This window comes from Sciurus vulgaris (assembly GCF_902686455.1).
Source record: "Sciurus vulgaris genome assembly, chromosome: 9".
Lineage (NCBI taxonomy): Eukaryota > Metazoa > Chordata > Mammalia > Rodentia > Sciuridae > Sciurus > Sciurus vulgaris.
The window spans coordinates 57211919-57226948 of record NC_136469.1 but is presented as its reverse complement, the minus strand read 5'-3'; the positions used below and the strand labels follow the sequence as shown (position 1 = coordinate 57226948).

The following is a 15030-nucleotide window of genomic DNA, read 5'->3' as shown; positions in this document are numbered from 1 at the left end:
TATCTAATGCCCCTTTCATCCTGTTCATCCTACTCCATGAGATTGTGTCTACTGAAGCATCACCATCAGGTTGCTCCTCTTCTACTCATCTCCTCCCCCCCAACACACACACACACACACACACACACACACACACACACACAAATACCAAAAACCATAGCAACCTTGGAAAAGTAGACATTTCCACAGGCCTTGAGTCCTAACACTTAAAGAACTCAGTTTTCTGTCTCTAATGTTCCTCTCCCTCTTCAGCATCCTCTACCAATATACGTGAACTCTCTATTCTAACCATACAGTTGTTGTAATCCATGTATTCTACTTCCGTGTGACAGTGACCCTCATGGCCTAGAATACTGACACCCCTCCTCTCCAATATCCAACTTCAGTCTGTCCTGTGAGGACCCTTTAGGAACCCACCCTCTCTGCTTAAGGTTGCTGTGCTCAACCCTTCTTCTCCAGACTTCTACACCTATAGTATTTATTGTTTTGATTTATTGGAACTTCCTTCTATGATTATCTGTTCATTGAAATGGGTATCTCACCAAATATGGTGGCGCACATCTATAATCCCAGCAACTCAAGAGGCTGAGGCAGGGGGATCACAGGTTTGAGGCCAGCCTCAGCAACTTAATGAGACCCTGTCTGTGTGAAGTCATTCATGGTTATCAGAATCAGGCTTGACTGAGCCATGGGATACAGAGTTCTGACTCCCAGGAATTGGCAGTCATAAGAGACTGTTTCAGATAGTCTGGGGTAGGTGGCTCTGTACAGAGGAGGCTCACCCCTGAGGAAATGCTAATTCTGGGATGACCTGCTACAGCAGATGGCTTCCCTAACTCCACCCCATCCTGTTCCTCACAGAGTAAGCTCCTCCTGGTCCCCCTTTACCTGTGCAACTATAAATAAAGGGAAGGTGGGCTTCCCATCTTGTTAGAGGTCTGACCTTGGCATGGCCCAATCTGTCACACCCCCTTCCATTTGAAAAGATAATTGGCTCTTGTGTTTATTTAATTAAATAAGTTTCTTAGTGATTAATCAATAGCCAGCACCGTCCTCTAACAGAAACCCTTTCTCTCAACCATGCTGAACGTGGCAGAATCCTCCTTACGCCTGTCTCAAAATAAAAAAATAATAATAATAAAAGCTGGAGATGTAGATTAGTGGTAAAGCACCCTTGGGTTCACTTTCCACATATCCTCATCTCCAAAAATGGGTATTCTTCAGTAAGATCATAAACATTGAGAGAAGGTACTTCGTCCTTCTTATGTCTTTCTCAAATCCTAACAAGGCTTTGGACACAAAAGATGCTCTATGTATAAAAACTCACTAATGTGATAGATTAAGCAAAGAGGGTACATAAAAAGAGATTTAAAAGTAGCACTTACTAAGTAGAATTCTTGGAAATATAGTCAATAACTTGAGAGTCATTTACCAGGACCTCTGAAGAGCCAAATTTTATAGTCACAAGGTTTTCTGCTCATTCTATGAATGTTTCCAAGAATCAGTTCAGTGTGGCCCTGATACTACAAATGTAGTAATGTAAGCTAATGTTGACACCAGTGCTTCCAAGCTGACCTAGATATATAGTAATGGAGAAAATCAAGTCCAAATGAGGAGAACAGAATCTGGAAAAATTCAGAAATCGAGAGTTAAAAAAAAAAAAAAAAAAAAAAAACACTTCAATATCTTTATTATTTCCTTTTACTCAGAAAAAACACGGGTAAAATTTCCACTATTTCTTTTCTACAACTTTTAAAATTTATTTGTCCGCATCAAAGAAAGGAATGTCTTGTTTACCTTGACTTAAACAAGTTAATTTGCTTAATTTAGAAAGTTGTCTTGTAATAAAAGTATTGTTTAAAAGACCAAATTATTTATCAAGCAAATAAGTATTCAGTCATTCAGCAAATATTTTCTGAATTCCAACTATCTGCTAGACAGTATGCAGTTAGGTGAATACAGAGGTGATAGAGTCAAATACAGCCTCTCACTTCACAGATCTTACAGGCTATTCAAGGATTCGTGTAAAAAATAATTATACCATGGTCTGCTACAAGTTACGTAGGATCCATGAGTGGGAAGAAGACCGTGTAATTAACTACTCTTGGGTAATGGGATTTTCCAAGTTTTTCTAGAGAAAACAACATCTAAAATGAGATGTGCAGGAAGAAGAAATAGAAATAAGGTTGAAGACATGGGATAAGGGCAGATGCCAAAAGGTCCTGTACTGGGAAGTCATGTGAAAATGGAGGCATGCTCAGCTTTGCATCTTAATGATACAAGTTGGACAGAAATGTGGTGGAGAGAGAGAGCTGGAGGCAACACTGGATGTAGAGGGCAGCAGCAGCCATGTGGTGGGACGTTTGAGCATTCACAGTATGCCAGGCACTAGGGAAAATGGCTAGTTACATAACCTGATTTCATTTCCACTACAATCCCACTAAGTAGTTAAATTTTCTTCATTACATGAAAGAGAATATTAGAGTTTAGGGATTAAATAAAAGATATTTAAAAGTTAATCTAGTAAGATGTGCATTTGATAAAGGAGGAAGAGAAGAAGCAGAAGAAGATGAAGGAGGAGGAAGAGGAGGTAGAGGGAAAATGAAGGGAGGGAGGAAGGGAGGGAAGGAGGACAACATCTAGTGTCTCAGACTAATCCATGGTGTAGATGGTGATACATATCTCTGAGGTGGGCAAAACAGCATTACCAGGTTTTCGTGGAGAAAGAGATGGAGTTGCTGAGTTCTGTCTGGGACAAGTTTACACCTGATGAATTGGGGAAGTGGGTAGAGTCAGACATCAATCCTCCCTGAACGTCCAAGGTTCAATCCAAAAGAGAAATCTGAACAAGACACCCCATATAGAAAGCAGCCATACAGAAAACCTCAATCATAAGAGTGACTGAGGGTGTAGCAATAGCATATAAAGTCAAAAGAAGGTGGGCTTGAGATGGAATCCTGAGGAACACAAATAATTAAAGAAAGAGCAAAGGAAATCTAAACTGAAAGCCAGCAGCCACAGAGGCAATCAAAACAGCAGAGTTGCAAGCAAAAAAAAAAAAGAAAAAAAAGGATACTTCATACTTGAACCTAGTTGGCATCCTCAAAATTTACAGAGGTAAGGCAAGGCGTGAGAAACACTTATTATGTTTAACAATAAGAAGGTTCTGTGTGACCTTGTGTAGGATAATTTCAAGGAAGTAGTGGGAGAAGCCCAATCACAATGATACAAGGAGTGACCATGGGGTAAGGAAATAGGCATTTACATGCAGAAAGTTAGGCACAAAGACCAGGAAATATTTGCAGGGGCAGCGGGGTGGTGGAGAACTAAGGATTCAAAGTTGGAATGTCCCATATCCCAAACAAATTTGGGTACTTGGCCTGATCCTTACCTAAACAATTTACTTATGCCTCATTTTCTCAGGAAGCTGATATGTTGTAACTCTCATAAAATTGTTTTGCGTAGTAAATGTCCATAGCAGAAAATATGAAAGGTTGAAAAAATAGCTTGTAAATGAATTAATACTGGGTTTCAGAGTTAGCTGTCCATAATTATTGCAAGGAGAGCTTCAAAAGGGCAAAGAAAATATTTTTTTCTTTTTTTTTTTTTACTCAAAAAGACAGTAACATCAGCAGACAACACCTTCCTGCCTCAAATCAGTGTACAGTTCCCAGGAGTTTCAAGAAACTGACATCAGATTCATCTTAACCTCCAGGCACTTTCAAAGTGAGCAAGTGAGCTAACCTCTCCAGGGGATGGTATTCTTCCCATGAGAAGCAACCCCAGAAAGACACAGGTTCTGAAGTCAGTCACGATGGGGTGGAATCCTCGCTCTTCCACCTGTAATCTAACTTAGTTATCTAACCTATCTGAGACTGGGTTTCTTCCTGGGAATAAGTCTTTTCCCCAGGGGACTACAAGTAGTGGGATATAAAGAATGAAGCACTAAGCACAATACCTGGCACATAAGAACCTCTCCATAAATGTTAGCTATTATTCCTTTTAGAAAAAGACCAGCTTCCTCTGCTTCAGTGAAGGCATTGCCCATGACATTTACATAAATGGAAATCATTCCAACATTAGGAACAGAGCCAGTGGTTAGCTCTTTATATTACTATGTGTAGGTGAAGTAGCCAAAGAACATACCTAAGTTCTGAGACACTACTCCTAAAGAAACTGCAGTGCATCATGATTCCATATACAAACTCAACTACCAGATACCATCAATAGCATGCAACCCTCAACAAAAAGGTCTTGTACTTTATAGCACATATAACCAATACTGTTACCCAACTCAGAATAAACCTACTCATTTTGCTGGCCCCTCCATTTGAACTTTGGCCTAATTTTCTCTTTCCCTGCCCTTGAAGGCCACATCTGTCTTCTTTTCCCAGTTCTCCCACCTGTTTTCCAGTTAACAAGGTTCAGCTAAATAGGGAGGGTCCTGGATTCTTTGGCTAGGAAAATCCATATCAAGATTTATATAGATTTTAAAGTGTATCTAAAATTTTAAAGTGTATTTAAATTCTATCCTTCTAGAAATATAATATGAATCTTAGTCGCTCACATTTTAGTAATAATGTGAATTTTGGAAAGAAATAACAAAACCATCAGCTCCTACATATAGTCTCAGAAGTTCTAGGAGAAAAGGAATCTGTTTCAATGCATATTCAAATACTAAAATTATTTCACTTGGGACCACACCTAGGGTAACATTTTCAGGAATGTATTACTAGTATTTGATGAAAGAGAAGCCTTCCTCAAGGTGAGAGTCATCAAGGAAACGAAGTCACTGAATTTTTCCTGTCATTAATTCCTGCTGTTTTTTATAGCTGTACTTTCTTCTATAAATTTTCTAACTCTAAGGTGCTCAGTTCTCCAATCAAAAACAATTTTGCTAAGGACAACATACCAAGTAACATAGTATTATGATGATAATAACCATATATAAAGCACATAATTTAAACCAGACATGATGGTAAGTGTTTTACATGCATTGTCTATTTTCTTATTTATTATATGAATACAGGTATTGAGGGGAAAAAAACTTACATTTTTATTGTTAATTCATGTAACACACTAAATATATAAGTGCCTGAAACACAGTAAATGTTCCATGGATGTTATTATTATTCTTTTTTCCTTCAAACAATCTTCCTATGAGTAAGGACCATTCCTTTCAATTCACAGATGTTAAAAATAAGAATTAAAGAGATTAATTTGCTTGCCTCTGACTCAATAAACTAATAAGTGACAATTAAATTTCAGCCTAGGTCTGTCTGATTCTAGAGGCCAAACTGTTAACCATTATCCTGTATTCTCAATACAGTTGGACATCTAAGAAACTCATCAAGTAAAGTAATGACAAATCTGGATTATTTTTGAACTAGATTCACAGAATTAAAAGCTTAATTCCTTAAAAGCTTAATCAATGCTTGCTTAATTTTTTCCCCCAAACTATTCAGTAATTTAAAAAATTTAAATAAATTTTAAAAAAAAGATTAAAAGCCAGGGTGTTCAATGTTTGAAAGGCACAATGTCACTTTTCAGGTAAATAAATACCTTTGATCTAGATTCAGATATTTTTGTTTTTGTTCTCCTTAAACTTCAGGCCAAGAAAAACAAAAGAGGAGTTTTGGAAGAAGATAGGAACTGAATTAAACAAGGCTCCATTCTGAAGTTTTTCTATGCTCTCAAATCCCATCATCACAAAGGTAATTCAATGACAGCTTCGCTTCTTTATAAAATAAATCTCAAGACTCAACAGACCTATTTCATTACTGAAACTGACAAGGGAAAAAGTGTGAGAATGAATTAATTTGTTTTGATTACAAACAGGAATCTGTTAACTGGAGTTGGAAATGGGAAAACCCTCTGAAAACTATATAGTTTCTAAGATTGTCCAGAGTTTAGTAACATTTTGTTAAATGTTGCATTGTAAATGATCCCAATATTAGCTGATTATACTTGGTGAGTGCACATCCTTTGAGGTAAATACCACACTTCATTCAAGTAATTCACAAACTCATCAACCATCCAGCTGCCACACTTGGGACTTGTTCCTCCCCACCCCTCTCTAAGAAGGTTGATCCTTTTCAACCTCAGGCCTCCTTTTTCACTTCTTTTCTTTTCTTTTCTTTTCTTTTCTTTTCTTTTGGGGGGTGGTGGTGGTGATGATACTGAGGACTGAACCCAGGCCAATTTCTGATGCCACTGAGCTACATCTCTAGCCCTCTTTATTTTATTAGGAGCCAGGGTGTCCCTAAGTCACCCATTCTGTCCTTGAATTTACAATCCTCTGGCCTTAGCCTCCCAAGTAGCTGGGATTACAAGTGTATACCACCACACGGATTTTCCATTCCTATTTATGCTCTCAATTTTGTCCCCAATCCTACTCCCCCAAAAGAAATTGATAACATAGAGGATTTCAAAATGCATTAAATTTAAAGAAGATATACTAAAACTGCAGTCATGGGTTAAAAAATAGTGTGGAATTAAATAAAGGTGCCTATCGCTCCAATACCTCTCAGGAGAGGTGGGAAATTCAATAAATATGTCATTTAAAATCTATGCATCTGGATTAAGTGTAAAAAGTATTAAATAATATTTAGGTTTATTGTGAATTTTATGCAAGTCAACTTAATGAAGCATGAGTTATTAGATTTAAAATTTTAGAAAATAAATCAATCAAAATATATTTTTTAAAAAGTAATGGGTTTTAATGATGGGGAAACTAAGTGCCTGCTCCTCAATATCTCCCAGAAATCCAGAAGAAGCCATGGAAAGTCCAACATCTACAAGTCTTCTACCTATCGCTTCTCCTTCCAACATCCCCAGAGAGAAATAAAGATCTATCCCTTTTAAGGAAAGGAGTTTACCAGGCTGGAGCTATCACTCAGTGGTACAGCACTTGCCTACTCTGTGAAGTCCAGGGCTCGAATGTCCAGCACTGCCAATAGTAAAGGAAAGAAACTTACCTCTCCTGATATTAAGAGGGCTCAAACTCCCACCTGCAGCAAAGCTTCACCTGTAGGTGGAGCCACTGATGCTACCAAGTAGCATCACCTGCTGCCACTCCTTGATTGAGCTCATTTCCCCAGCACCTATGCACAACCACTCTCTCCAGGGTAGTGCCATTATCATGGGCATGATAAAGGAAGATTTCCACTGTATTCAACCAGAAACATTCCCTGGCAGAACACTTTTCAAGTCATATAGAAGAACTATCGTTGCTCAAAATATTCTGAGAAAAAAAATTCCACACGTGAGAAAGCTTAAAGAAAATTTCATTCTCTACAAAAAGAATTTACGTAAACTCACAGGGAAATCTAGTTTGTGATTAACAGTACAGACATATTTAGTATAAGCAGTTCTATTAATATATACATTTTAAAAATGAAACCAGATAAGTAGAATTGATTGAGTTGTAACTCTTTATAAGGCATTCTCAACCCAAAAGAGTCCTTTACCCTTCTAAAGTAGTGGTCCATGTCAGCAGGTGTTCATTTGACAATCATGCATGGCCTCGTGATATGCCCTATGTTTGCTTTGGTGATTACTTAGCTACTGAAGTTTTGCTATGAATACTTACTTTTCACAAGTTTCCATCTTTTATCCTGGTCCTATGAAAGGGTCTCGAGGACAGGACCAGTTGTCACCATTGTAGCCTTATAGATACAATCTGACCAAGCAATGGAGTCAGACAAGTAACTGATGCTTGGCCGCTTCTGTCCCTGCTTCAAAATCTGAGGTAATAATTGCTCAGGCAAGAGGAAGTATGCTCTTCTAGACTATGACCCAAAACAATACCCAGGACCTAGTGTTTAAGGTTGCCTGAGGTTCTACCTCTTACTTTGTGATACTGGATCCCTGACATAACCACTCTGTGCCACATTCTCCATATGTGCAAATGAACATAATCATGGTACCTTTATCACAGGACTATTGTGAGTATAAAATGTAATAATACAAATAAGTTGGTTAAAAAAGTTATGTCACATAGTAAAATGTTGATAAATCCTAGCTATAATTATTTATGTTATATACAAAAGGATCCATGTGACCCCCAGGACAGAGAATAAAGATGGAAGTTTAGGTGTTAGACATGAAAAGAATGAAAAGCACTTTCCTATACAGATCCCAATTACACCTGGCATCAAGATAAACTAAGTTCTTGACACCACACAGTCAAACGACTCGTGAGTGTCCCTCATTTTCCCAAAGCCTTGAAACACAATCAACGCACTGTGCACAATCAACTTATGTGACAGTGATATAATAGCAGAATAGGGCCTTTGTCTTGGAGGACACTTGACAAGAGATCAAGCACAACCTCAGCCTCTGTGTCGCCCTCCTGGTTTCTCACTTGAAAAAGCAGGTTGGAAGGCATTCCTAGCAGGTTTTCTCCTAGTGTGTTTCAGCACATAAAGGCCAAAAAGGAAAACATAAATAAAGACAGAATGATGTTCTTTAGCTCCTCCATCCATAGTCAGTGCTGCCTGGATCCTTCCTCCATATGTCTGGCATTGCCCCCGCCCCAGAAAAAATGTGCAACAGAGGATGATAAGCAATGCATAGAACATGTATGTAGTGACCACACACATACACATGCACACGTACCTCTGTTTGCTTCATACCACTGTCCTCACCACCCATTGATCTGAACCAGGAGTCATCACTATCTCTTCCCTTCTGACATTACAATGAAGAGGGATAATGAAGGAATAGATCTAACAGTAAATGCCAATTATAGACCAAAAACTGAAGATATAGCTGTGTTAGAACACTTGGTTGGCATGAACATTGCCCTGGGTTCAGTCTCAGCACCACAAAAATAAAAACAAAATAAAAGATTGCAGTAGACAGTGTTTATCTTTGTTGCCTTTTGAATGTGCTTCATCCATGCCTACTATTCCAGAAGGCTCTGGAAGCAGAAGCTTTATATTACCTTCTGACTGTTTCCAACTGCAGTGGTCATTATGCCTCATGCAATCCACTGCTACTGCCCCCTTGGCTCCCATCTTGATGAACTACCTATGTTCCACACTCCCATGTCAGATTAATTTTTTGAAAATACAAGACACATGTCTGATCCAATCAAAAGTATAATTCTATAGTACATTATAGTTACATAGTCATGTGAGAACCCAAGTTATTTTAAAAATGTTTTACTTGTTCTAATTTGTTGCACATGTCAGTAGAATGCATTTACACATTTTGACTCATCTTAAACTATCTCCATTCACTTATCAAAAAATTTCTAATGAGTACATCTTACGAACCAGTCACTACACCAACCCCTGAAGAGATGAGTCAGGATACTCCTTTCATATTTGTTCATAATCCACTGGGAGAGGAGGTAGGGGAGAGAGGATGTATAGCTATGTAAGCAATAAAAAGGTAACATAAAATTTATCCACATATTATAATATAATTGCAATATTTATTGTGTCATGACTGCACAGGCATCAATTAATACAGGATCACATAAAAGAGATTCCTACTAAATGCTTTAGCAGATCAAGAAAGTCTTCTCAGAAGAAATGATACCAGAGCGTAAGCAGGTATAAGTGAAGAACCAGGCACTATAAGCAGCCTGCTAAGATTGCAGCTGTGACTGCACACAGTGGTACACACCTGTAATCCCAGCAACTTGGGAGGCTGAGGCAGGAGGATCACAAGTTCAGAGCCAGTCTCAGTAATTTAGTGAGGCCCTAAGCAACTAAGCAAGACCCTGTCTCAAAATAAAAAGGGTTGGGGATATAACTCAATGGTAACACTCCCTTGGGTTTAATCCCTAGTACCAAAGAAAGAGAAAGAGAAAGAGAGATTGCAGCTGTAGCAAAGGATAAGGCTTGAGAAATATGCAGGGACCAGATTATAAAAGGGCTTTTCTTGAAATGACTGAAGTTTAGGGTTTGGGGTGGAGTTCAGCAGTAGAATACTGACTTAGCAAGCATGAAGCCCAGAGGCCATAGGTTCCATCCCCAGCACTGCAAAAAAATTAAAAAGTGTTTGAAGTTTATCTTGAAAGGACTGAATTGTTTTAATAAGATGAGAGATATGATCAGATCTGTACTTCAATCATTCTAAATTAGAGTGCAGTAGTCAGTCAAAACATTTACTGACCATGCGAATAGTTAATTGACACTAGCATAATAAAAACATTTCATGAACTCAGAAAACAGAGAAATCTGTGAATCAGTGCTGTTTGTGACGCTCCAAAAATGTTGAAAGGCAAAGTTTAACTGAACTTTTTTAAAGCATAGATTTTGATTAATTGATACAAGGAAAAGAAGAATGTTCTAGTTGGAGGCAGGAAAGGTCCAAGGAAGAAAAAGAGCTAAGAAGAGACTGAGCAAAAGTACAGGAAGTTTTAAAGGAGTGAATTTTTGAGTGGAGTGGGTGCCAGGCATGGAGAGGTAGGCTGACACCAAAGGTGGAGGGCCTTCAATGCCAGCATCAAGAACCTCCCCAGTGAAAAGACAGTTTACAGAGGGTTTTGGAAAGAAAGGATATTACACTCCTTGAGGAAGAGTTAATATAAATTCAAAGACATTAAAAATAGGGTTCAGGCAATGGGGTGATCTTAAAAATGTGAAAGAAAAAAGAATTCGTTGCAGGGGGCAGCTGCAAAATACATGGCAGAAGAAGAAAGAGAACCCAGAAGACAAGTGTGAGGTGCAGGGAGGTGTGACACAAAGGTTGTCTCACACAGCAACTTGCCACCTGCTTCAGCATCCACACCTACCCTCCTGGGCACCAGATTATTTGAATGGAGTCATTCCCAGCAGCTTAGTGTGATAATTGGGAAATGGGGATCTTTCCTTTCATCAGGCTATTTAGCCAGTGTCACACAGAGGAACTTGGAGATAAGGTGTTTAAGAAAAGGAAATGAAGAAAAAGAATGATAAAAGAACTTTAAGCCCCCTGGGTGGTTCAATTCTCTAGTCCAAAAAAAAAAAAAAAAAAAAAACTCTGAACCAATAAAAGGCAGCGCCTAGGCAATTCTAAAAATCCCCACTTCCCCATCAATCGTTCTTGGTATTCTGACACTGGGTCTTCTCCCTGTATTCCAGACACTTCCCTAGACATCCAGACACTTCCCTAGACAAACCAGACCTATGCTGGTGGTCATGGGGGCCCCAGAGACACACTAGGCTAAAAAGGGTTCACTCCTTTCTCTCTGTTGTTTGGGCTGCCTCTTATACCTCTTTGTGCCCTAAGTAACATAAGAAGCAAAATAATAAACTGGATTGTTCTACTAGCTCCAGCTTGAACTGAAGTCACTTTGGTTTCCCAAGGTGACAACTTCATAATAGTTAGGAATATTGGAAAAAAATAATTAGAAAAATTTGAAAACTATTTAATAAACCTCCAGAATTCAGTGGTCTATTACTTGAGAGAAGTTAACCTAATGCCCCGACCCTCATCCAGAAGAACACTGTCTTTTGAAGATAGATCTTGTAGAAGATGCAATAAATTTCTGGCCCATGGCAACAATTCTATTTTCTCAGGCTTTTTTAAAGTCAAAAAATAAATTTTTCACAATATGGTACAATGTTCCCTATGGCAGGTGAGGAAACTAAAGCTGCATTCTTTGAAATACAAAAATGTTAAAAGGCCTTAAAGTGTTATTCTAAATTAGATGGTTTCATGCCAGAGTCCATAAGAAAATGCACTGGCTAAACCCCATCAGTTACCAGCAAATTAATGGATTCTTCAGGATTAACATTTCATTTGTCCTCCTTTAAACACTGAATTGTTGTTTTCATTAGGACTTCTTAGAACTTCAAATAGATGTTCCTTAGGCCTGATTAAGTGGTGAATTTTCCTTGGCTTCCCTTTGTGTACAAGTTAATTATGGGCTTTTTCCTGTCTCTTTTGGAGCCCACAGAAGTCATAATGAGAGTAGTTAAATAGGCAAACTTGAGAATGAGAACTACAGTGTTAATGTACATATAATTTATTTACTAAAACATCCTACCTGTTAATACTACAAGAATCATATCACTAGTACACTAAATAATTAAGACATATTTTCCAGTATCTTGGCAAGAGTGATTGGGGGTCTTTGACCCCCTTAAAATTCACCTCCAGCCACTGCAAGATAAGGATATCATTTAAGTTGAAACAGTGTGTGGGCCACAGATATGCAATTTCAAGTCCAGTCTCTAAGTTTCTTTCCAAGCATATGACCACACCTACTTAGAAATGCTGGAGTCCAGTTTCCCCTACTTGAAAAAGAGCTCAGAAAATACTTCAGACGTTATTTGTTTTATTCTCTCAAATATCACATAGTATGTGAGCATTTCAGTCTTTCCAACACATCATTTATCAGATATTAAACCAAATATAATGACATGCAAGAACTGGAATAATACACAGGGTACTAAAAATATGCATAAGCAACCACAAAATCCTCCTGGATCAAAGACAGACTGCCTCTGAAATCCCTTGGCATCAGAAAATTCTATTTTTTGAGTATTATATATTTTAATTGGGGTAAAAAAGAACAAAAAGAATACCAACCTACCTATAATGTTATTATCAAAGAATTTATCTGATAAAAGTTTCACTGTAATACAAGGTCTGATTCGTTGGGAAATGTTATATTTTCAAGAATGGAGTATAGTATGCAGAATTTCCCAAACATCTTGAAAAATGTAAACTTTTCTAACAAACTATCATTGCCTAAAAGTGACAAAAAAAATGGGAAATACTACACTCTGCTACTCAAAAAAAAAAAAAAAAAAAAAAAAAAAAAAAAAAAAAAAAAAACCAAAGCATTGATTTAACTGCATCTGTCCCCTTTCCCCATAGAACCCAGGGTCTCTTACATGTTATGCAAGGGCTCTATCCCTCAGCTATATACACAGCCCCGCCAATGAATGAATTTTAATTGCTTCTAGGTCGTTGGAGGCTGCCCTAAATCTCAAGATTTTGTCACATAACTACATAATATTATGTTTGTGTACACAGAAATTTTTTTTTTATTTTGAATGAATTTTAGAATCACTTAGCCTAACATGACAAGAAACAACCCCCTTCAAATCCAGTCTGACATAAACTAAACCACCAACTGTGATCTTGGTTTCTTGGCATCCTCAGTTTCCTCAACTGTGCAACAGACTCTTCAGCTTTGAAATCTTCATGTAATGTACACAGGACTCAGAACTACATCGTTTTTAAATGGTAGTGGTTACCCACCAACTGTTAATGCCACCCGGCAACTGTAAATGAGGGTGGCATGTGACATATTTTTTCTGCTGACTTTATGGAAAATTATGAAAGCCGCTTTCTGGGAAGATTTAAGTACACCATTCCGATCTTAAGGAGAAGGAGAAGAAGGAGGATTTCTTCAGGTGTCTTCCCGCCCTCAACTACTTCATAAACTTTTCTATAACATGTTAAAAGCACAAGCCTCTGATCTCTCAGCTCATCAGACACAGAACTGCAACTTCTGGCTGTACTAGCCCTTTAAACCTGATTAACCAGCCAGATGTAGTGAAAATCAAGTGCCACCAATCAGTTACCGTCTCATACTTGAAAAACCTAAGTCCCTTCTCCTGCACTTTCCCCGCAAAAAAAAAAAAAAAAAAAAAAAAAAAAAAAGGTTCGTAGACAAATGGAAATCTACGGATTCCCACAGGACATTAGGACAGCTCTGGGCCCGCGGTCGTACCTGGTTGAAGTGCAGCTGGCCCAGCTCCAGGACGCCCTTGCCGGGGGCAGCTCCCAGCTGCTCCAGCAGGAGCTCGAGCTGCGCCGCCGACAAACTCCGATTCGCGCCGAACAAGCTCAGCACATCCTCGCTGAAGGCGAACCCAGGCCCTTCTGCCGCCCCTCCGAGGCCGGTGGCCGCCAGCAGCAGAAGCCCGGCCACTGTCCTGCCCGGAGCCATCCTGGCCCAAGCTGCCCTTCGAGACTCGCGGGTAAACTGGTGTCGCCAAGAGTGGCCAAGAGTGAGCCAGTCAGGCGTCTCCGCCCGTCAGAGTTAGCGTGGCGCGCGGCGCTCCTGCTCCTCCGCCGCCTTCGAAAGAGTAGCAGTACACGACCTTCGGGACATTGAAGTGGCCGCTCAGCCGGGGGGAAGCGATAGACCGAGTGGGCCCCCCGGGCCTCCTGGAGAGCCTGAGATAAAAGGGACAAAGGAGGACAGAGATAAAGGCCACCGAGCCACCGGCAGGCCAGCCCCAGGAGCTCTGTGTGGCCAGAGCCTCGAACGCCCGGCTGGGCATGGGGCCAGCTGCCCGGGAGCCCGGTTTGTAGAGGCCCCAGGATTTGCGCACAGTGTGGTGACACACGCTCCTCCCGGATATAAAGCCCCAAACCGCGTCACTCCTAGGAAGAAGTAAAACCACACCGACTGTAGAACACCATCTGTTCTTCCTGTCTTTATGCTTTATCCCCTCCGCAGCAAAGTTAGAAAGGTTGGGACGTGTAGTCAGTCCCCCAGGAGCTGCAGAAAACGGACCCTTCGGAGTCCCGGGGTTTGAGCGTCTGTCTACAGGACCCTCCCTCTCCTGGACTCTCTGGACTTGGCAAGTTAACAGAAAGGACTCTAGCCTCTCACCTCTCCTATCTGTCTCTTTCTGTCTGTGCGTCTTTCTCTTTGTGTGACTAGATCGGTGTCTTGAGTCTCACTCTCAGTTTCTCTCTCTCTCTCTCTCCTCTCTCTCTCTCTCTGTCTGTCTCTCTCTCTCTCTATCCTCTTTCCTTTATTTCTTGTCCACTGGGAAACTCTGGGATTGGGCCCTACGCCCTTTACAGATAAGAGGAGGAGAGTCTAGTCCCCGCCTCTGTAGCTGTAGCACGTGGTGACACACTCCCCCAGGCTGAACTACCCTGCGTGTCCACTCCGGGGCGCAGATCCGGTCTCTTCGCTCTTCCTCCGCGCACTTGGGTCCAGCTCAGCTGTGCCCTCTCCCCTCCCTCGCCTCTGAGGACTACCTGGATGCCATCTATATGCGGGAGTCACTAGCCCTCTTTCTGTTCTCGGTGACCCACCTCTTTGTTACCTTGATGAAA

The 15030-nt window shown here is 40.0% G+C and overlaps 1 protein-coding gene across 1 annotated transcript in view; it reads right to left on the bottom strand.

Annotated features, from left to right (window-relative positions):
• The window catches only part of SLC39A8 (solute carrier family 39 member 8), a 79240-nt gene extending 64548 nt beyond the window's left edge, over nucleotides 1-14692 (bottom strand). The window contains exons 1-2 of the mRNA XM_079153458.1: nucleotides 14576-14692; nucleotides 13685-14133 (exon numbers count right to left, since the gene is read on the bottom strand). Of these exons, the coding sequence (XP_079009584.1) occupies nucleotides 13685-13903 (219 nt within the window). The 5' untranslated portion in view covers nucleotides 13904-14133; nucleotides 14576-14692. The remainder of the gene's footprint in view (nucleotides 1-13684; nucleotides 14134-14575) is intronic.
• Between the last annotated feature and the right edge of the window lie 338 nt (nucleotides 14693-15030).